Here is a 21,762-nt window from a genome sequence, read left to right as displayed (position 1 = left end):
TGCTTGGGTTCAGAATGCAAAGACTTGGCGTCCTACGCCAGGAACCGATGCCATGACCAGGCCAGGCACGTGCTGAGCCGGGGCACATTCTTGCCATACGCCAGGGGAAGCATGAGGTGTGCTCCATGAATGCTTTCTTTAGGTGAACTCACTCACACATGGAACCAGCTGTTATGTAACTGTTATATAGCATGAGGAAGAAAGATGTCATCCATGTGTTACAGCTGAGGAATTTTAGGGGGGGCAGCTGTATTATCGTTCTGGAAATAATAATGTCATTCTAGCACCAGGCAAATAGATAGGCGCAGAAACAATTCCATGCATTTGACCAGATTCTGTGGCATTGGTGAAAACATAGGCTCTGCAAGGGGCTGTGTCAGCAGTGCCTGCCTTCCTGCTCTGGAAAGGATGCTGCCTCTATTAAGGACAAAACCGTTAATGTTGTCTCGTTGTCTGTCTCCTAAACATGTCAATTGCACCAAAGAATACCACCAAAGGACGATTTCTCCCTATCTTTCACTGAGTTCCCAGCAGAGAGCATCATCACTAACTTTAAAAAAAAAGAAAAAATACAAATGGCATTTAAATGTAAGCAAATCATTTCAGATTCCCTTTTAACATTCTAAATTTCTCCCATTTTTTGCAAGAAATAAGCATTTAGATTTTGTGGAATTTCCTCCTTATTAGATGCTTCCATCATGATTACAAGACTTTTAGAAAGAAATTTAAAACTTTTTTTTATTTTTACAGGCTTATGCAGATTTGTGACCACTAGTATGTAAAAGCTTGATGATGTGACTGTTGTGCTTTAAGCTTGCCTGTATTGTTTTATTGTGTTTGTTTTAATTGTTATCCACATTGATCATATTGGATCTGTGGACTATAAGATTTAAAAAATAGATAAATAACTAAATTGTAAATACAACTAAAAGAAGAAGCAAGAGCCAAGAAACGGGATGTTCTGAGCAATCCAGCTAGAGAGGCGGCTTCAGAAATTTTCTTAGGGGTTGCAGGCTGAGGTGTAGACTCTTTGGTTGACGTTAGCTAGGCCTGGTAATATCAGGGTCACTTTGGGATTCTTATCAGTTATTGACGCACCTTATTTTCCTATTTGCTCTTACCACAAATCCAACAACACATCATACTTCGCCCATGCCCTCCTCCTGTCATCCAAGAGTCTTTTTGGGATGTAGTTCAGTTTTTTACGACGATGAAATTGTGATAACTTTGCTCAACCTCCCAGTTCTTCTTCTATTTTTTTTTAAAGGTCTTGATGTTGCCAGTCTACATGAATTTTATTTTTTTTGAACACTTCCCAAGATTTCTCAGGGGTTTTACACCTATAACCACACCCAAGGAGATACTGAGATGTGAGGCTTCTCTCCCTCTCACATTCCAGATGCTCGCTGCCAGATGGTGGGCTCAAAAATGGGTTGATTTGTGCGTGAGCAGCATAGCATGGAAGGCTGCCTTCTGACTGCTTTGAAAAATCAAATAAAAGAAATCCTGTTGCAAACACACTGGTGCTAAATAATACAATACACTGTAATGTGTGCATGAGGCCAATGAGGTCTGGCAACTTGCCAAAATATAAAGATCTAATAGGTAACAATACATGGAAATAATATTTCTAAGGCTAGCAATCCTAAAATGAGGCCCTTTCCTTCTTACAGCATCCTGATGAGATAGAAAAGAGCATAATTTTAGATCCAGAGTCTGAGAAGCTGGGGGAATTCCTAATAAATTGTCCTTTATACTAACAGAATTATCACTGGTCTCATCTCCTGAGTTTTCCCTTGATTAACTAAAAGACAGCTATTGAGTGGTTCTTCCATTGCTGACGTGTGCAGTTTAGTTTGCACATTATTCTACAAATTTCCACCGGATTGCTATCAATCCTGCTGAATTTTCTCTCCCTGTTGCTTTATAACCCTTTGCCTTGCTGTGCCTTCTTGGCATTTGGTAACTAAGATGTCAAATTTAACAAGACAGCAAACTCCTAGGCAGATAGCCCGAAATCTGTAAATATTCTTGAATGACCAGAAGTGGAATTTTCACTGGAGGTGACATGGTTTGTAACAACAATACACACAATAGGGATGTGCAATCGTCACATAGATTTGGTGTACTTTCTAGTACACACGGGAAACGGAGATTATGCGTGTATTTTTAATAATGAGATACATGCCTATCTCTGTTTTCTCATATGTACTAAAAAGCTGGGACAGTTTGCACATACCCGCCGAAACAGATGTGACGAATGCATGTCCCTCACACACAAAGGAAATGATGCAATACTGGCACCAGTAATGATATCTCTAATGCAGGGCAGAGAAAGAGTCTCTCAGCACGTGTACTATAGTGAGCTAAACATCTGGTGGGTGCCAACAGCAGCAAGAATATGAGGTTGGTTGTGGGCATATATTTGTGGAATCACTGCCCTATTGTCCTGCTCAGTGTCACAGCCTAGGGAAGTCTTGCCTCATCAATCTGCCACATTTTTTGAGGGCGTAAATAAATATATGGATAAAGGTGAGCCAGTTGATAAGGTGTATCTGGATTTCCAGAAAGCATTTGACAAAGTCCCTCATGAGAGGCTTCTTGGGAAATGTTGTTTGTGTTTTTCATCTATTGAGTTATGTACGTTACATGTATCACATATGTTTTTAATATGACTAATATTTATGTATGTTTTTATTGTACCCCGCCCTGAACTATGGTAGGATGGGCAACAAATATTTTAAATTAATTAATTTTAAAAAATCATAGGATAAGAGGCAGTGTCCTGTTGTGGATTGCAAACTGGTTAAAAGATAGAAAATAGAATGTAGGGATAAATGATAAATTTTCCCTCTGGAGAAAGGTGGGAAGTGGAGTGCCCCAGGGGGTCTGTTTTGGGACCACTGCTTTTTAATATATTTATAAACAACCTGGAAATGGAAACAACAAGTAAGGCGATCAAATTTGCCGATGACACAAAATGATTCAAAGTTGTTAAATCATAAGAGCATTGTGAGACATTGCAAGAGTAACTTGCAAAACTGGGAGAGTGGGCATGTAAATGGCAAATTAAATTTAATGTAGAGAAGTGCAAAGGAATGCACTTAGGGAAGAGTAACCCAAATTATAGCTACACAATGCAAGGTTCCACATTAGGAGTCACCACTCAGGAAAAAGATCTGGGTGTCATAGTTGATAATACATTGCAGCAGCCAAGAAAGCAAATAGAATGCTAGGGATTATTAGGAAAGGACTGGAGAATAAAACAGAGAATATCATAATGACTCTGTATCACTCCATGGTATGACCTCATCTTGAGTTTTGTGTGCAGTTCTAGTCACTACATCTCAAGAAAGATGTAGCAGAATTAGAAAAGGTACAGAGAAGGGTGACCAAGATGATAAAGAGGATGGAACGATTCCCCTATGAGAAAAGACTAAATAAGTTAGGACTCTTCAGCTTGGAGGAGAGATATGATAGAGGTTTATAAAATAATGAGTGAAATGGTTTACTCTTTCAAAAAGTATGAAGACTAGGAAACACAGAATGAAGATCTATGTGATTAATGTAAAATTAATAAGATAATTTTTTTTAACTAAAACTCATAATTAAGCTCTGGAATTCATTTCCAGAGGATGTAGTGAAAGCTGTTAGTGTAGCTGTTTTTCTTAAAAAAAAAGGTTTGGATATATTCCTGGAAGGAAAGTCCATAAAACCATTATTAAGGTGGAGCTGCAGAAATCCACTGCTTGTCCCTAGGATAAGCAGCTTGGAATCTATCTACCCCTTGAGATCCTGCTAGGTACTTGTGACCTGGATTGGCCACTGTTGGAAACAGGATACTGGGCTTGATGGACATTTGGTCTGAACCAGTATGGCAAGTGTTATGACCTTATGTTCTCTGCATAGCTTCAAAATGACTGATTTGGAACTTCCTCATATGTAAAGCACTAGGTGCACTCTGATTCTGGTTGTTTTAGTGTTCATAATGGACAAGTTTGCTTTATAACTAAAACAGATTCTAGGCCATCATAATAACTTCTGATTAGATTTGGCTATCAAGGTGGAGACCAGAGTTTGATTTTTTGCTTGAGCTCTGTTACTTAGGAGGTCTGGACTTGGGCCTTTTGGGAGAGAGAAGGGAGATATGAGGACCCACCCAGTAACTGACAGCGCATGACCAATCATGTTTCAGCACTATCAAATAAAGTAACCCACCATGGATAATACAAAAATCTTATAAAGTGATAGATATTCTAACACAAATGAAATTATTTTAACATTTTGAAAAATATATATTATGAATAGTTATAAATATCAGTCAAAATCATTAAAGGCCATATATGCCCTTCTTTGAATGAAATACCACTAAAGATTTAATCATAGCTAAAAATAATGTCCAATTGTTTTTATAAACAGAAAATGTTTCTTTATTATATATTTTTCCTTAAAAGTTCTTCAGTACTTTTTCTACCATACTATCTCAGCTGGCAGCTGCATGGATCAATTTCATCTTTTTATTTTGGTAACAGTGAAAATTAAGATCAGTTTGAGCAGCCAGTGATCATTTTTTTCTATTATTCCTCTGTTTAATCTTAGAGATAGAGGGGGGGGGGGGGGGGGCAGAGATTCTGAAGCTCCTTGCTTCAAACTTCAGAGTTAAAGAAGAGATTAGAGGATTTAGAAGAGAAAGCATGATATGCTCTTACAATCACTGTTATTGTATGCTAGCCATGCTGCTAGCAGCAAAAGCAACTATAATCTCCCTGCCAAAGGTTTACAATCTAAAATGTCAGCAGTACAAGACTGTACTTCTCTTCTACAGAATGTAGTTAGCATGTATCAGTGTCTATAAGAAATACACAGTAATTAATTTTCTTTTGCAGCATCTGCAAAGTTATCAGTGATTGACTGTAACATGGAGCAGCTTGTTTACACTGTGTGAAAGAGACAGTGACACTATGGAACTGTACTAATTCTTCTGTACTTGAGTCTGGCACTGAATTCTTAGGGCCTGATTTTCAAAAACATTTACACATGGGCTTTTGAAAATTGCTAAAACATAGGCCATTGAATTGTCCATAGGATTTCCCCCAGATAAGTGCACTTTATGCATGAAAATGGCTTTTGAAAATTGCTACAATAGTATGTTACATTTATGCGTGTAACTCCTTTGAAAATTGACCTGATATTGTACATAGCAAGCATGCCCTGTGGTCTTCATAACACTGTGCTTGCTGCCATACGCTTAGATCAGTATTTTGGGGTGTTCATGCCACTCTTTTTCCTGCCATAGCCTTCACTGTATGCCTTGGGGGTTTCATGCCACTGTTGGTGCTCTTTGTCCCTCTTTTGGTGCTTTGGAGTGTTCTTGCCACTATCGCTCACAGTGGCTTGGGCATTCAAACCACTGCTGTTGCCCTTTGCCCCTCATTTGATGCGGTAGGGTGTTCGTGCCATTCTTGGTGTCCTGGGCTGCTTTTGCCTCTGCTGCTGAATCCTGCCAGCAAGTTTCATAAAACTAAGGCTGGAGAAACTTCAGAGTTAGAGTCAAAAATAGGATGCATTGCTTCCCCCATTGACTTTCATGGAAAGTAACAAAATGAATGAGCTGTGGCTGCAAACTGAATGGCACAGGAAACTGAACCAAAAATCTGAACTGAATCAATGATTTTTTTTCCTGTGTATATATCCCTACAAGTAACTCCCTAAATCACAGGAGGGCTTTGCAGTACTTGGCCCATATTTGGGATTGAGAACCTAGGTGAATGTGGAGGCTGCTCCACATGAGAGGTGGTGGAGAAGGAGTATGAAGAGAAAAACTATAGCAAAACAATCTCTCTCAAACCCCACTGGTATTTTATACTGACTGGCTGCGGGATCTTCGCTGTATAAAGATACCACTCATCCTTAGCCTTCCTCACAGAGCTTCTCCCCAATGCAAAATTTAGTTTTGGAATTTCTTCAACAATTCCCCACTGCTTATATTTAGCACAACAAGAAAAGAAATGAACGTTATGGATATGCATTCATTTGCCAGCACATGACAATATGGCCCTAGTGAAAATGACCCCTTATTAGGTTGGGGACTTTTTCAATAGATTAAATTTCAGGCCCATGGTTGGCCTTTTTCCCCAAATTTGACACTGACTGGTTTACTCTGAGGAAAGCTATTCTGCCTCTGAATGGACGGAAAGACATGTGGATTGAATCACTGCATAAGTGCATTTCTAACTTGCGTTGAAAAGCAACAAAAACTATGACTCGGAGGGGAGAGGGAGAATCCAAAGCTTATAATAGAAGATGCCACTAGACTATGGATCACCAAATCAATTGTTACATTTCCTGCCTTATTCTAATGTTAATGCCACATAATATAGTCAAAGTTTGTGGCGCAACTGGGATTAAGTATTGATGTCATACAACGTAATTATTGGTTGTTTTCAGTATTAAAGAAAAGCATGAGCATATTTATCTAACTGGCTTGCAGTGATTCTGTAAGACAAAGATGGTATAAAAAAAAAAATGGAGCATGTCCACACTGCACAGGAGCCTGTCTCATGCCCTCCTGCCTTTTGTGTCTATTCTTAGTGACTCCAGGGAAGGGAACACGGCAGGGGCACTAAAACCATCAGAATTCCTACACAAGCTACCATTGTGTGGGGGTGCACGAATGCACGGAAGCTTTCGGCAAGTGCTTGCTTTGGTTTCCAGCATGGGTGTCCCATTAGGGCTAATGAGCCTGATTTCCCTAGAGGAGGCTTCTGCGCACCTGCTAAGCTTCAGTGTTAGTGAAAGGAAGTCGTTGGCTGGCAAATTTCATTCAAATGTTAACCTTTGAATTTGGATGCCCTGTGCTGCAGGAACCTGTTGTTTGCCCTATGCAAACTGGGAAACCGGGTGTTATTTGCTGAAGTCTAAAGCCTCTTCCCTGATCTTTTCTAAGCTGGGTTATTGTAATGGTTTGTTAGTGGGCTTGCCTAAACACCGTCTTTACTATTTACAACTGATTCAAGAGGCATGATGAGTGTTGGGTACAAAGATTATATTATTCCCACACTGTATGCTCTTCACCAGTTACCGATAAACTATCAAAATTATTTTTAAAATCATTATATCTGTCATTTAAAGCCATGCATAATTTGGGCTCACTTTGTCAACCCACTTGACTTAGTAACGGCAACCACATCTACTACTCTGCTCTCAAGCTATATTATCTGATCTGTCAGTACGGATTGCTTGGCTTGTGGCAACCCGCTCTCAGGTTGCCACTATTGTTGCTCTCTTTGGAACAAAGTTCCACTGGAGATTGGACAATGTCAGGCTCTTCAAAGATTTCGAAAAGCTTTTCCATCAGGCCTATTCACAATTGATTGGGGAGGCATCATAGGATTTATATATGTTGTTAGCTACTATTTTAAAATGTGTTTATCTGTTGGTTTTTTGTAACTGTTTACATTGCATTTGAAGAGTTTTATGTTGTTCTTGCCAAGTGGGTCTTGGCCCTACTGAGCGGGTGAAAAATTGATTAAAATGAAATGAAATAAAATACATAATGCGATGGGGGCTCTTAAAATGAATGTCAACGTGTTTTAGAATGGGTTGCTGTGATTTCTGAAGAAAATGTGTTTATACGTTTGGTATATATTTATTACATTTTTATAGTTCTTATCAAATAAATTGTATTATGGCTTGCTGTATGCATTCTGAGCATATTCATATCTGTATCTGAGTGATTCAATCAACTTGGAAAGTTGTTTTAGGCTTTAAGTACCTACAGAGTTGGATTGTCACATTGCAGTTGTAGGGTTCAGTTTTTAAGTTTGTTTTTGTTTTGTTTTAAAGATTTGCAATGTTATTCCAGTTCTTTGCAGTTTTTTAATGTCCCAACATAGCCTACTTGCCAACCCATGAGTTCTCTGTATGATTACATAGTCACTGGTTTCTGTGAAGATTACATGGCCACAGGCCGAGTCAGCAGTTTCACTGGCTGGTACCGAGGTCAGGGATAATGACCAGGTTTAGGCTAGGCTGGTGGAGCCTGGAGTTTTCCTCCCAGTTTCTGGATAGGACACTTCATCGCATGAACACAACATGATGATGCTTTGTTGAGCATAATGTTCCAATAGATAGCAAGTATGACATTGCTAAGACACGATAAAGCAGACTGATCTTATCAGCCAGTGGTTCTGTAGAATTCAACCATCAACCTCTGCATCCATATAATGATGATAAGAATATATAACACTGAGAATAGCCTGTCTCCAAAGAAAGGCAAATTTGTACCTGCTCCCCCTGTGTTTTTGGGATGCCTCCCTTCTTCGCATGATTTGTAGCCACTTTGCTGCTTCTTTCAGGTTCCAGAAATGTAAGTTGCAAACTATAGCCCGGATTTTAAAAGGGCTACGCGTGTAAATTTTGGGGTTTATGCGCGTGGCTGGGCCTTGCGCACACTGGGGTGGATTTTAAATGCCCTGCGCGCATAAATCCGGCCGGATTTACGTGCGCAGGGCCTTCGCGCGCCGGTGCACCTATTTTGCATAGGCTGCCGGCGTGTGCAGAGTGCCGGGGTGCGCGTAAGTCCCGGGGCTTCGTAAAAGGGGCGTGTCGGTGGCGTGTCGGGGGGCGTTGCGGAATGACGCGGCGTTTCGGGGGCGTGACGCAGCATTTCGGGGGTGGGCCCGGGGGCATGGCGCCGGCCCGGGGGAGTGGTCGAGGCCTCCGGACCAGCCCCCGGTTTGGGTGATGGCGCACCAGCAGTCCGCTGGCGCACACAGATTTACGTCTGCTTTCAGCAGGCGTAAATCTGCCAACAAAGGTAAAGGGGGGGGGTTTAGATAGGGCTGGGGGGGGGTGGGTTAGGTAGGGGAAGGGAGGGAAAGGTGGGGGGAGGGCGAAGGAAAGTTCCCTCCGAGGCCGTTCTGAAATCGGAGCGGCCTCGGAGGGAACAGGCAGCGAGCGCTGGGCTCGGCGCGCGCAGGTTGCACAAATGTGCACCCCCTTGCGCGCGCCGACCCCGGATTTTATAAGATACGCGCGGCTATGCGCGTATCTTATAAAATCCAGTGTACTTTTGTTCACGCACCAGGTGCGAACAAAAGTACGCACGCACGTATGTTTTTAAGATCTACCCCATAGCGTGCATTTTACAACAGGCCCAGTCACGCGCATAAACCCCGGTACGCGCAGAAGTGCCGGCCAAGGGAAAAGGGGCAGGTGGGGGATGTGATCTGGGCAGGGAGGGGCGGGGCTGGGGCTGCCCGGGACAGCGGCCATTAGGCCCTCACACACCGGCTGCCAGCCGGCATGAGGAACTTACATCTGCTCGTTAGAGTACGTAAGTAAAAACACGAAATAATTTAGAAAAGTTAGGGAGAGTTTAGGGGTCTGGGAGAAGAGGGGAAACCGCGCGCATGTTATAAACTTGGCACGTCCATGTGCACACGTCGGGAACTACATGCGCGCATCTTACAATTGACCTCAATGTGATTGGGCTTTTGTAGAAAACATTTTTAGATATTTTGTCTTTCTGTTTTAGGGCAGTGCCAGTCCTGTTCAGACTCCATTTGTCCAAATGTCAGGTGAGTATTTTTCTACCAAACTATCCTGTACATTTTATATTTTGATTTTTGGCAGACTGAGGCTATTCTTTCCTGGTTTCTGATAAGAAAGCAATTTGGAGTCTAGCAAAAATAATAAAATATTTATAATAAATAAATAATAAAATATTTATTTATAATAAATAAATAATAAAATATTTATAATAAAAATAATAAAATATTTATATTTACATTATAAATGAATAATATTCATTTATAATGTAAATTACTTCTTAGAGAGTGATAGAGGTGCAGTCAAGAGCACTTAAAATTCTCTATTGACCAAATAATGCCTGCCGCACATTATCCCAAGAGTCTGCGGCAAGAAACAGCGCCTACCTTGGGTCAATAAACAAATCATACTCGAAAGCTATTTTTGAGACCGTTGAAGCATCTCCTGAAAGCCCTGGGAGCAGCCTTATTTGAAAGTGTCACATGCTTGATCCAATTGGCCTCTACATTCATGGTAGCATAGTAAATGATAGCAGATAAAGACCAAAATGGTCCATCCATCCAGTCTACCCAGCAAGGTATGCGGGGTTATAATTGCCACTCCATTCAGATTACCCCTTGCCTTCTTCTTCAGGGTTCTAACTGCTGCTCCAAGCAGGTTACCTTCCCTACAGCAAAGTTACCCCAAGTGCTTCATTTCTGTCTTCTTGCCAGTAGGGATCTCTTGTGTTTAATTTAGGCCCTTTTGAATTCTCTCACTGTTCTTGTGTTTATCACCTGCTCTGGAAGGTTATTCCAGGCTTCCACTATCCTTTCCATGAAAAAATATTTCCTGAATCCTCCTAGTTCTACCACGTCCTTTCCATTGGAAAAGATTTGTCTCTTGTGAGTTTTTAATATCTGTTTCATATCCCTTCTGTCTGTCTTCTCCTCTAGGATGTAAATATTTAGATCCTCAAGTCTATTCTCATAAGACTTTTAGCTTTGATGCCATAAAAGACCTTGCATGTGCCAGATAGAAATCAATCAGATGTAAGTTTGCATAAGATCTACCAAACCAGTTGCCACTAGGAGTCATGTTACAGTGCAGCATCTTCAGAATCATAACCAGAAAATAAAATTTGTCATTGATAGAGAGTGAGGGGTTACTACATATAATATGTAGGCTAAACACTATTGAGTGTATTGGAGTGTGGTTCCTTTTATGCTGTAGACTAATGCAGACCTCTTGAAATAAGTTGAGTTCCTTTTTAGGCCCTAATACCATTTTGCATGCCCTCTCCATATGTGGGACTCTTTTGGCTTGGTGCATTCATGAAAAAATTTAAAAATAAAAAAGGAGCATATTCTTTAAAAATAAAAAAGTGGCAGTTCTTTAAGCAATTAGAGAAAATAACTCTGAAAACAACAATGGTATCAAGCTAACAACAAATTAACTCATGCAATCTGGATCTGATACTGTGTTGTCACAGATGACATCATTCACTGCTTGAACCTATAAGATTTCTTTCCATGTGAGGTCATATGACACTGCTTTGAACATGGCTTCTCCTTGGTGAAGAAGAGGAGAAAGAGTGTATGTGGGGGAGGGGAGGGGGAGCAAAGGGGATAATGCAAGGGAAGCAGGTTAAACAATTTCAAAACTGATTCAGCAGCACACTGGAAACAGTTTCAGTCTGTATTTATTTGTGAAGACACAGGAGCCTTGTTTGACGACGACGTCTGACAAATAGCTGGCTGATGACAGCCAGTGCAATGCGATAGGCGGCATTGCCCTGCTCAAATTCTCCCTCACTTCTTCTGTATATACAGGGTGAAGTGCGGCATGGCATCTTTCAAGTAATTTTGGCAAAAGCAAGTCTTGCATTCCTTACTCATAGTTCTCTACCTCCTCCCTAGCACCTGTGGAGGGAAAAATTAAAAAAAAAAAAGGAATTGATGTGATAAAATGCTTTGAAACAAGCAGCTGCAGGTCCTCCCACACTCCCTCAGATCACCCCCACCTCGCCTCAGGTTTAGGGATAATCCAGGATAATTAGCTGGAGAGAAGATGCAAATGTTCGCCCTGCTGGCTTCACTGACAATCCTGGGTATGCTTATTGTGCTTTTTGGCAGTGGGATGCCCTTGCCAGTGAGCTGAGGGCAGAGGTTTTTACCCAAGCCGTGATGTAGCCCGAAAGGAGAAGCGTGCAAGCTGTGATAACATTTACAGCTTTTTGGGAGCCGGACTGGCAGAGGAGGAAAAGCTTCCACTTACTGCTTTCATTACCGTTGGCACATGTTCAAGATTTCCAAGGAAAAGAAAATACACATTGCCCACAGCCACCTCCTGTCTTATTCTTCGATTCACTCCTATCCTATTCTCCCCAACCTCCTCTCCTTAACTTATCCTTTTCCATCTCTCCTGTCCCCTCCTCCCTCCTGTCCTTCTAATCTATCCCCTGTCTCTTCCAATCCCATGCTCTGCTTCTTTCTATTCACTGCCCTGTCCATATTCTATTCTATCCTGTCCCCTCTATCCAGTCTGCCCTCTTTCCTGTCCATATGCCATCCGCTCCGGTCTATCTCTTACCCTTTCATTTCTTTTCTACCTTATTTCTTCCCATCCCCAGTCCTCTCCTACCCTCTACTTATTCCTTGTCCTTTTCTACTTTATTTCCTCTCCCTTCCCTTCTATCTTATCCCCTCGCCTTATTGCCCTCTTCCCCCCATCCTATCCATTCCATTCCAGCCTCTAGTGCCCTCCCATCCCACCTTCTCTCCTCTCTTCTATTCCCTTTTCTCCTGCCCCTTTCCTCCGTACCATTCGGCCATTGTTCTTCAAAGTAAGGCCTGCAGGCCGGTGGCAGCTCCTGCGGACCCTTAGTGCAGCCCCCACTGCAGTTCTCATTTCCATTTTTTTCCCCCCATCATAGCTCCAGCCAAGGAGACCCTGTCTCTGGTCTGCCCATGTGGATAATTTTCAGCCCCACATACAACCCATAGAAGGGATAAGAGGCATCTGGAGGGTGGGGCAAAGAGAAAGGCTTGGGGTGGGGGGGGGCAGAGTGGGTCAGTTTTTAAATTTTTGTGGCACTGAATTTAAATTTGGTTGGGGGGGGGGGGAGATCTCAGATCCAGCCTCTTAGTTTCTGTTTGGTTTTTGTTTTTTTCCACCCCATTTTTTCATGTTATGTTTCATGTTTGTTTTGTTTCAAATAAATGAAATGAACAGAAACAAACATCAAAGGAAATGAAAAAATCCTGCAAAAAAAAAGCATAACGAAGAACACAAAATAAAATAAAAATGTTTTCTAATCTACACCCTTAGGGGTAGATTTTCAAAGGGATACGCACGTAACCCCTGAAAAGCTGCCCCAAGCTACCCCTGCATGCGCCGAGCCTATCTTGGGGTGGGAAGGGGGGGCAGGTCTGGCGGCGTGGTGGCGGTCCGGGGGCAGGTCCAGGGGCAGGTCCTGGGGTCAGGGGGTGGTCCGGGGGCATGGCGGAGGTTCAGGGGCGGTCTGGGGGTGGTCCCGAGTCCTCCGGCACAGCGGCCTGTGCCGGGGATGGCGAGCCAGCGCATGCACATTATGCCTGCCTCGGGCAGGCGTAACTTCAGAAACAAAAGGTAAGGGGGGGATTTAGTTAGGGCTGGGGGGTGGGCTAGATAGAGGAAGGGAGGGGAAGTGGGGGGGGGGGTTGCAAAAAAAGTTCCTTCAAAGGCCGCACCGATTTCGGAGCGGCCTTGGAGGGAGCGGGGAAAGCCATCGGGGCTCCCCTTGGACTCGACGCGCATAAGGTGCACAAGTGTGTAGCCCCTTGCACGCGCCGACCCCGGATTTTATAACATGCGCACGGCTGCATGCATATGTTATAAAATCGGGCGTAGATTTGTTCGTGCCGGGTTACGCGAACAAATCTATGCCTGTGCATAAGTTTAAAAATCTGGCCCTTAATCTGGCTTGCTCTTTTTTCCAGTAGGAGGTGTATTGGTGCTCTAAGGCCCAGTATGTTATTTGTAGTGCTGCCTCTTCCTAGGCTGGATTGTTGCACTGTCAGATCTGGGAGTTGGTGCTGTTATGTTATGGCAGGTTTGCCTCACAGGTTCTGAGTGTGTTTGATGCAGGATTTTCAGTAATTGTTTTGGTTGGCATCAAAGCAGTGCATGTAAATATAATATACATGTCCACAATAAATGATCATTTTATATCAGAAGCCTGTATTTTGAAAGTCTTTAAATATCCAGTTATCATGTTTTCCTTTTTCATGTAAAATAAGTCTGTTAGTATATACATACAGAATATTTGTTTATATTAATGCACAATATTACATTCTGAAAATTAATTGTGTGTGTGTGTGTGTGCGGTACTGGTTAGGGGTGGGGGAGAACAAGGCTAAAGGTCTGTATAGGGTGTCTACTACTAAACTGGCCCTACTTTCTATCTTATTCCTTTTCCCTTTTGTTCTGTCCCCTCTTTCTTATAGCCTGAATAAACAGATAACCAGTAGACAGCAGATGTCAATATAGACATAGGTATAGATTTTCAAAGTGCCAGAGAATGTTTGTTGATTTAAATTTGGTGGTTACAGCACTGGGACACAACATGGTTTGTATTATAATTACCTCCCTTCACAAGGGCACATGTAGACCTCACCAGGAGGAATGGTAAGAATTACTTTTCAGAGGCAACAGCATGTTTGCTGTGACTAATGGGGGGCCAGAGCACTTTTACTGAACTGGGTGATGTGTGAGCCACAAGGCCAAAGAGTACGAGACCTTAGCCATCTGAAAAGTGCAACAGCAGAATAATAGTATAACGAAGCAGTGAAAATGAAAAAAGAAAAAAAAAAGAAAAGGCAGGTACATTGTTACAACGAATCTTACTGTATTTTGCTGTGATGGGTAGCTGCAGGCTAGGGGTATGCACTTCATTTTGGGTTTCATTTTTTTCTGTTTTTTTTTATTTAATTTTATTTGTGGTTTATTTTATTTCATTTAGTTGAAACAAAATAAACAATATAAATTAAAAATCAAACCCCCCCCTGTTCAGTGAGGAAAACAAGATGAAACGAAAAACAAACACATTTTGTTCACTATTCTTTCATTTTGTTTTCTGAACGAAATGAAACGAAACAAAGATGTAGTTTTTTGAACAGGCATTTCAGTAACAGAGGGTTCCTTTTCCCCCCTGAGTTTTTTGCCTTCTATTTTGTAAATGTATTTTTATTCTATTTTATGCTGGGCTTGATGGACCCTTGGTCTGACCCAGTATGGCAATTTCTTATGTTCTTATGTAAATAATAAATATAATTTCATAAATATTTCCTCTTTCATGTCAAATGAAAATGCATCCCTGCTTTTGGCAGGCCCCAGCTCCCCAGGCTGTTCCATAGAGCCACCGTCTGCCCCTGCCTGCTTCTGATCACACTTAAACAAACCTTGTCCTGCACTTGCTTTCAGTGTGTGCAGCACTCAATAAGAGAAACCACATAATTAAAAAGGTCCCTGCCCCAGAGAGTTTACAGTCTAAGGTTCAGTAGGGGAAGTTCAAGCGACCGGCTCCAGGTCACGCAGTGAGGATGGAGGCGAGTTTGGAACAGGGCTCTCTGAGTTTCACAGATTTTGGCCACACTCGTTTGCCTGTGTGCGACGCTCCAACCTCATAGTGAGGACCTGCTGTTCCAGGAAATCGTCGTTAACAGTGTAGCACAGCATCAAACCCTCTTTGTTGCATGCAGGTTCTCCTCCCTTACTGTCAAGTTACTATGGCATGAGAAGATCGTTTCTCTCCGACCCGGACTTCCACAGCCCTAAGCAATACTCCAATGATGGCTGCACATCGACCCTCAGCGCAAAACCTTTAGCCTGTGAGCCTTCGTCAGCGCAGGGCTACCCGGCCATGCTGGACCCCTACTTCACAGAACCATTCGGAGATTACCGGGCCACGCATTTAACCACGCCCAGCATGGGGTCCCTGTTCAGTGCTTCCACGCTGCCTCCACTACTGCCCCATTTCTCTGGAGACTCTGCCCACTTCTTATTGGTAAGTACTGGCATTTGTTTCCACTCCTAATTACTTGCTTTGCATTTTTCTGTCCATCAGTTTACCCCTTCATGGTCATCCATATCAGTCTCAAGAAGGGATCTTGGTCTTAAAGTAATGCCCTGCAATGCAGTGTTTGATGTTTCTTTTTTTTTTTTTTTTTATTAGTTTAAATTTATATTCTGCCTTTTGTTACAGGCACAAAAAAGAGTGATCATATAACTCCGATACTTGTATCTCTACATTGGTTGCCATTAACTTATCGTATATAGTATAAAACCGCATGCATAATTCATAACATAGTCTATGGATCAAATGTTGATTGGCTGAACACAACAATACGCTTGCATGTACCGCAGAGGAACTTACGGTCAGCCAACAAAGGATTGTTAACAGTACCTACAATCAAATCGGCAAAATTCTGTCAAGTTCGTGAAAGAGCAATATCTATAGCAGGTCCAAAACTATGGAACTCTCTGCCTGAAGAAATTAGATTGCAAGCCGATATCAAAAAATTTAAGGCAGATCTTAAAATGTGGCTGTTTAAATGTGCCTACTTAGAAACACAGTGACAGCAGAATATGGTTTTACCATAGCACATTCTTATTTTGTATTTTATTGTTTTTATCTTTTTGCCTTTTAATTAATTTAAAGTTTATTTTAGTATTTATGATTATTGATGGTTCACTGATTATTAAGCATGTTATATTATTTGTTTATGTATTGTATTTTCTTACTTTAATTTATTGTTCACCGTTATGATGGTTTTACCGAAATGACGGTATAAAAATAAACAAACCTTAAATCTTAAACCTTCAAAAAAGATTGCATTCAGGTACTATAGGTATTACTCTATTCCCGGACAGCATAGAGTTACCTCTGTGAGGCCCTATATACGCGTGTATATGTTGCATGAAGATCTACTACAGTATTTTATAACCTGTGCGTATTAGGTACATGTAGAAAATACATGTAGGTCTATCCCCAGCATTTGCGTGTATGTTTGGTTATGAGTGAATACCTGCAAGTCACTGAAAGTGCAAAGTTTTCCTATTTTACCCCTGAAAAAAAAAATAGAACTTGCTCGCGTACAACCCTGATTTATACATGGGAGTCGGCATATTTTCAAATATGTGCATGTAATTGAAATTACCAGTTTGCTGAAAACTCCACCAGTCCACCCAGTCCTTCTCCAGGTCATCGATACCCTCCCAGTTCTTCACCCTGAACTCCCCCCAGTTCACTCAGACCTCCCACCCAACCAATAGCAGACAACAGACAAGGCTGATATCAAGTGTGCTTGATAATTAGCAGCCATAAAACTGCATAATAAGTTGTCTAATGTATTCATGTAAATCTCAAATGAAGTAGCAATTTATGCGCGCTTCTGTTGACCTTGCCCAGGAATACCCGTAGACTGCCCCTTTTTTGCAATATGATGATAACTTTTAAACAGTCGCATGGGCGTACATGTTGGCATGTATGGCAGTTCACGCAAATGGATGTGGCCAGTTTATAACATTCGCGCATATGATATAAAATCGGCTGTACGCGCATACATGTGTGCGCAATTTTGTATGGATGTGCGCTTGTGCACGCAAATGCCGGCTCTACCGCGTAAGTGAGAAGATTTTAATAGATACATGCAACAATGCAATTACCAGTTTCCCCAATCTGTTTCCAGTTCACCCAGGTAAAAGCTTTCGACTTCCTAACCCCCCTAGCTAGATGGCCTCCCTTTTACCCTATTAGCCCCAACCATTCAAACCCTGCTGACTAGCCCAGACTTTTTTTATTTTAAAACTTACACATCACCCAGAGCAGAAATAAAATTACGTGGTAGGAGACCTCGGCATGTGCACTTTTCAAGTGACCTTTCCACGTGCCCATGTCCCGCACATGCCCTGCCCCTTTTTTAACTTTCTGATTTGTGTGCACACTTGTGCGCTTATTAAATTCCGTGCAGTGCATGCTGGCCCGTGACACATGGGTATCTCCCGGCTTTAGTGTGTGTGTGGATTTTAAAATTCACTTATATGTGCACAAACCAAAAATAAGAGTGCACTTTTGATAAATTAATAAATAAGTATATAGGGGTCGATTTTAAAACATCCGTGTGTGTGTCCATGTGTGCGCTGTGCCCGGCGTGAACACATGAGTGCGACTATTTTATAACATGCGCGCGCATCAGAGTCAGCACGCGTATGTTATAAAATATGGTTCCCGCAAGCACAAGCGCACCGGATTTTAAAATCCACGCTTGCATATGCGGGCTGATGGGGACTCACGCGCGCAGGGGGGAATTTTAAAAAGCAACGTACGGCAACACGGATAGGCCTTCCCCACTTCCCTCCCAGTCCACTCAAATTAAGGAGCGGACTGGGAGAGAACTTCTCTATTCCCTGATCTAACCTTCCTACCTTTTCTCCTCTCCTCTCCTCTCCTCCCCTTCCCCTAACCCCTACCTATCTAGCCTATTGTTTTTTGTTTTTTAAACTTACCTGCTGACGCACGCTTCCCCGTGACAGGGCCTAATGGCCGCTGTCCTGGCCGGCTTCCAACCCACTCTGCCCCTCCCCACCCAGACCCTGCTCCCCAGGCCGCCTTTTTTCGTTGGCCTGTCACTTCTGCGCATACCAGGAGATAAGCACATGGCTGGGTCCTTTTGAAAATGCGCTCGACACACGCAAGACCTGGCCATATGCATATCCCCTGGATTTGGTGAGCGCCGGGCTTTTAAAATTCAGGTGATAGATATTACTTATAAAATATATGCTGATGCCATACAACTTGTCTTCCCTGTTTGCGATTCTCTTCAGAAGACTTTTGTACAAATGACTACAGGTAGTAGAGAATTGGATGGGGATCAATGAAGTTGTTTTGAATTCTTATTGATAAGTCGTACTTTCTCTGCTGAAGAGATCCCTCTGTTTCAATACTAAGGGGAGGAATTCTTCATTTTTCTCAAGTACACGGGATTTAGGAATGTTGATTGACTCAAGATTGTCATTCAAGCCACAAGTTAGAAATGTGTTACAAAATGTCTTTTTTAGGGTTAGGATGGTGAGGCGTCTGAGGTTTATATTATGTCAAAAAGATTTTGGTACTGTGGCCCAAGTTTTAATTTTGTCGATCCTAGATTACTGTAATAGGATTTATATTGAGCTTCCAAAAAAATCACCTTCAGGTGCTGTAGGTTCCCTAGCATGCCACGGCCTGAGTGATCATTGACCTTGGGAGACATGAACATATAACCCCAGTTTTGAAGGAGTTACATTGGCTCCTTGTAGCGTGCCGTTTAGGGTACGGTTTAAATTTACAATGATGAACTTCAAAGGTTTGCGGGACAATGGGTTTGAATATTTAAAATAGTTGCTTGCTAAAGCCTTAAGTACCTGGGTGACTTTTGCCATCAGTAGACTGCGGGATGCTAGAGACTAGGTGCACGCGCGAGCCTTTTCAGTGGCAGCGGCTTTTCTGTGGAACAGTCTTCCATCGGCACTTGGATCTAAATCAGATATATAAAAACGTTTTGGGAGATTTTTAAAAGCGCACCTGTTTAATCAGGCGTTTGCAGATTAACTTAGCTAATTTTAAATGGATGGTAGCTGTTTTATGATGTTTTAGCTTGTTTTATTATTGATTTGTTTCAATTCTATTGTTTACTGATGTTAATTGTAATCAACTTTGTAAAATGTTTTTTGAAAAAGGTAGAATATTAATTTTGTAAATAAATACATAAGTAAATGTTTATAAAATAGCGTATACGAGTACTTTCGGAGTGAGGAAACTCACCCAAAGATGAGATTTGTGCAGTGTTCTCTCAACCTAGCTTGATGTTACCTAGGTAGAGAGTCCATCAAGCTAGGTTGAAAGAACACTGCACAAATCTCATCTTTGGGTGAGTTTCCTCACTCTGAAGGTCATCAAATCTTCACAAGAGTGCACTGTTCTGTTCGTACTTCACACTCTGCATGTCAAAGTGACCCCTAACCCCTACACTAATACCTAAACCTCACTTCGAATAGCTAGGTGGGCCTCCTATAGAGGTATAAATACTTACCTAGTGTGAGGGCCTTATAGCTAGATGCTCTCACTCCCTCAGCAGCTTAAAATACTGAAAACATTGCAAAGTGCAATAAAGCCATATCGCACGGCTTAATGCAAATGAAAAATGTGTAGTTAAAATCCACGTTAAAGCTGTGCGATATGGCTTTGCAATTTATGAAGTCGGTCCACTTGGCCAGAAATCCCGCCCCAACTCCTCCCCTTTTCATAATTTGATTGCACTATGCATTATGATGTTTTCACATGCGTTAAAGGTGTTTTCGCATGCGAAAACGCCATATAGCACTTTGATAAATGACCCCCTTAGTTTGTATTTGGTTACTTTGTCTTGTCTGTTTCTTATGTTCACAGAGAGATTCATGGGAGCAATCAGCACCTGACGGAATCAACCAATCAGATGCCTTGTGTCCAGATACCTTACAAACAGTTTCTTCATCCATGGCCAACTGCCTTGTGACCCATGACCAAGGCAGTACAGCACAGTACAGAAGCTCGACTCGAGGCGCTGCAGTCCCAGGGACCCCATCCTACTCATTGCATGCCTTTGATGAGGCACATTACACTTCTGCTTTCCCCACCACACCCTCGTACTCGTTCCCCTCCTTCATGACTGTTGCAAATGAGTTATCATCCAAGATAGCCCACCTGCCTTCTGAGGAAACATCAGAGGCCAGTGCCCTCCATGACAGTTCTTCTTGGCCAAAGGAAGATGCAAATATTATCTGGGGATCCTATGAGTTCAGGAGAAACTACTGACAAGAGGGACTTGGTTGTTTTTCTGCTGGCTGGCTCCTCCACCTACTAGATGGATCAGTCTCTGGAATTTCTGTTTTTAAGGGAAAGGGGTTTGGCATATACAGTAGTACTGAAGCAAAATATGATATCGTCATAAAACAATATTTTTGACATGTGGTCATGATAATGTTACAAACATGCTCAATGTGCTAATTTAAAATGGGAAAAATAATTATTCACCTTAAAAAGTGACTTTTTTTGTAGGAATATCCTTATGGTTATGACTTGTATTTTTAATTTATAAACCGCTTAAAAATTCCAAGTGGCTCATATAAAGGACATTCATAATAAAAGAATAAAGCATACAAAGCTAAAAAAATATAAAACAAGACGTCACATCATATCACAATAACAGAATAAAATATACAAAAGTAAAATATTCTAAATATACCTGGAAACTTCATTTCCTGATGAACTTTTTTTTACAAAATTTAATATTACATTTACAAATTAGGCTTTGGTACCTTGATTGGTCAGTCCCAATTGGAGAGAGGGGATTTAAAATTATACTGGCAGAATTTAAAAAAAAAAAAATGAAAATGTGACAGAAAAATGTAAGCTCCTAGCTAAGAATTTTCAAAATAATTTTAAATTATAATATGGTCTAAACCTTAGATAAAATGTATACATACTTAAGAAGTTTAAGAATTGATGTGGACTCATGAATAAAAATGATAAGCATCAGAAATGAACTCCGAGTACTGATATTGTGTCTGACCCAACCCATAATGCCAGATAATGGTTATTATTTGAACAATGCTGGGGGGATGTTAAAAGGCCGGCGCAAGCAAATCCCAGGAGATGCGCGCGTACCGAGCGCATTATCAGAGCAGCCCAGCCACGCGTGTATCTCCCGGTATGCGCGGAAGTGCCAGGCCTTTAAAAAGAGGCAGGCTGGGGTGGGGGCCGGCCAGGACAGCGCGGCAGCGTGGCCAGGACAGCGTGGCAGTCGGCCAGCGCGCGGAACTTACTTCTGCTCCACTGAGCGGGTAAGTTCAAAAACAAAAAAAATTAGTTTAGTTAGGGAGGGTTTAGGGGTCAGGGAGGAAAGGGAGGAAAGGGGAAAAGGGAGGAAGGATAGGTAGGGGGATAGGGAAGTTCCCTCCCAGTCCATTCCTTAATTGGAGAAGCCTGGGAGGGAACTGGGGATGGCCCAATCGCATTGCTGCGTGTTTTTTATAAAATACCCTCCCTTGTGTGCGCAGGTTGGAACCCGCATGCATCGAATTTTATAATGTATGCACGTTATAAAATCAGCGCATCCATGTGCGCACTCCGGGAACCGTGTGCACATGGACGCATACACGCTGCTTTGAAAATCT

At 41.9% G+C, this 21,762-nt stretch overlaps 1 protein-coding gene and 1 long non-coding RNA gene across 6 annotated transcripts in view; one reads left to right on the top strand and one right to left on the bottom strand.

Moving 5' to 3' along the window:
- C12H11orf53 (chromosome 12 C11orf53 homolog) overlaps positions 1 to 20,710 on the top strand; it is a 32,738-nt gene extending 12,028 nt beyond the window's left edge. Inside the window, exons 2-4 of the mRNA XM_029572711.1 lie at positions 9,539 to 9,581; positions 15,273 to 15,577; positions 19,997 to 20,710. Of these exons, the coding sequence (XP_029428571.1) occupies positions 9,539 to 9,581; positions 15,273 to 15,577; positions 19,997 to 20,401 (753 nt within the window). The 3' untranslated portion in view covers positions 20,402 to 20,710. The remainder of the gene's footprint in view (positions 1 to 9,538; positions 9,582 to 15,272; positions 15,578 to 19,996) is intronic.
- Positions 1 to 21,762, bottom strand: part of LOC115073844 — a 69,570-nt gene that overhangs the window by 19,372 nt on the left and 28,436 nt on the right. The window contains exon 5 of one of the 5 annotated variants that reach the window (XR_003852141.1): positions 11,262 to 11,453. The exons of 3 other annotated variants lie outside the window; for them this stretch is intronic. This is a non-coding gene — a long non-coding RNA (uncharacterized LOC115073844). Of the gene's footprint in view, positions 1 to 11,261; positions 11,454 to 19,013; positions 19,086 to 21,762 lie in introns of those variants that run through there. One more of the 5 variants, XR_003852142.1, reaches the window with a different exon arrangement.

Source organism: Rhinatrema bivittatum, chromosome 12 (assembly GCF_901001135.1).
Source record: "Rhinatrema bivittatum chromosome 12, aRhiBiv1.1, whole genome shotgun sequence".
Taxonomy (NCBI): Eukaryota; Metazoa; Chordata; class Amphibia; order Gymnophiona; family Rhinatrematidae; genus Rhinatrema; species Rhinatrema bivittatum.
This window is presented reverse-complemented; position numbering and strand designations above follow the sequence as displayed.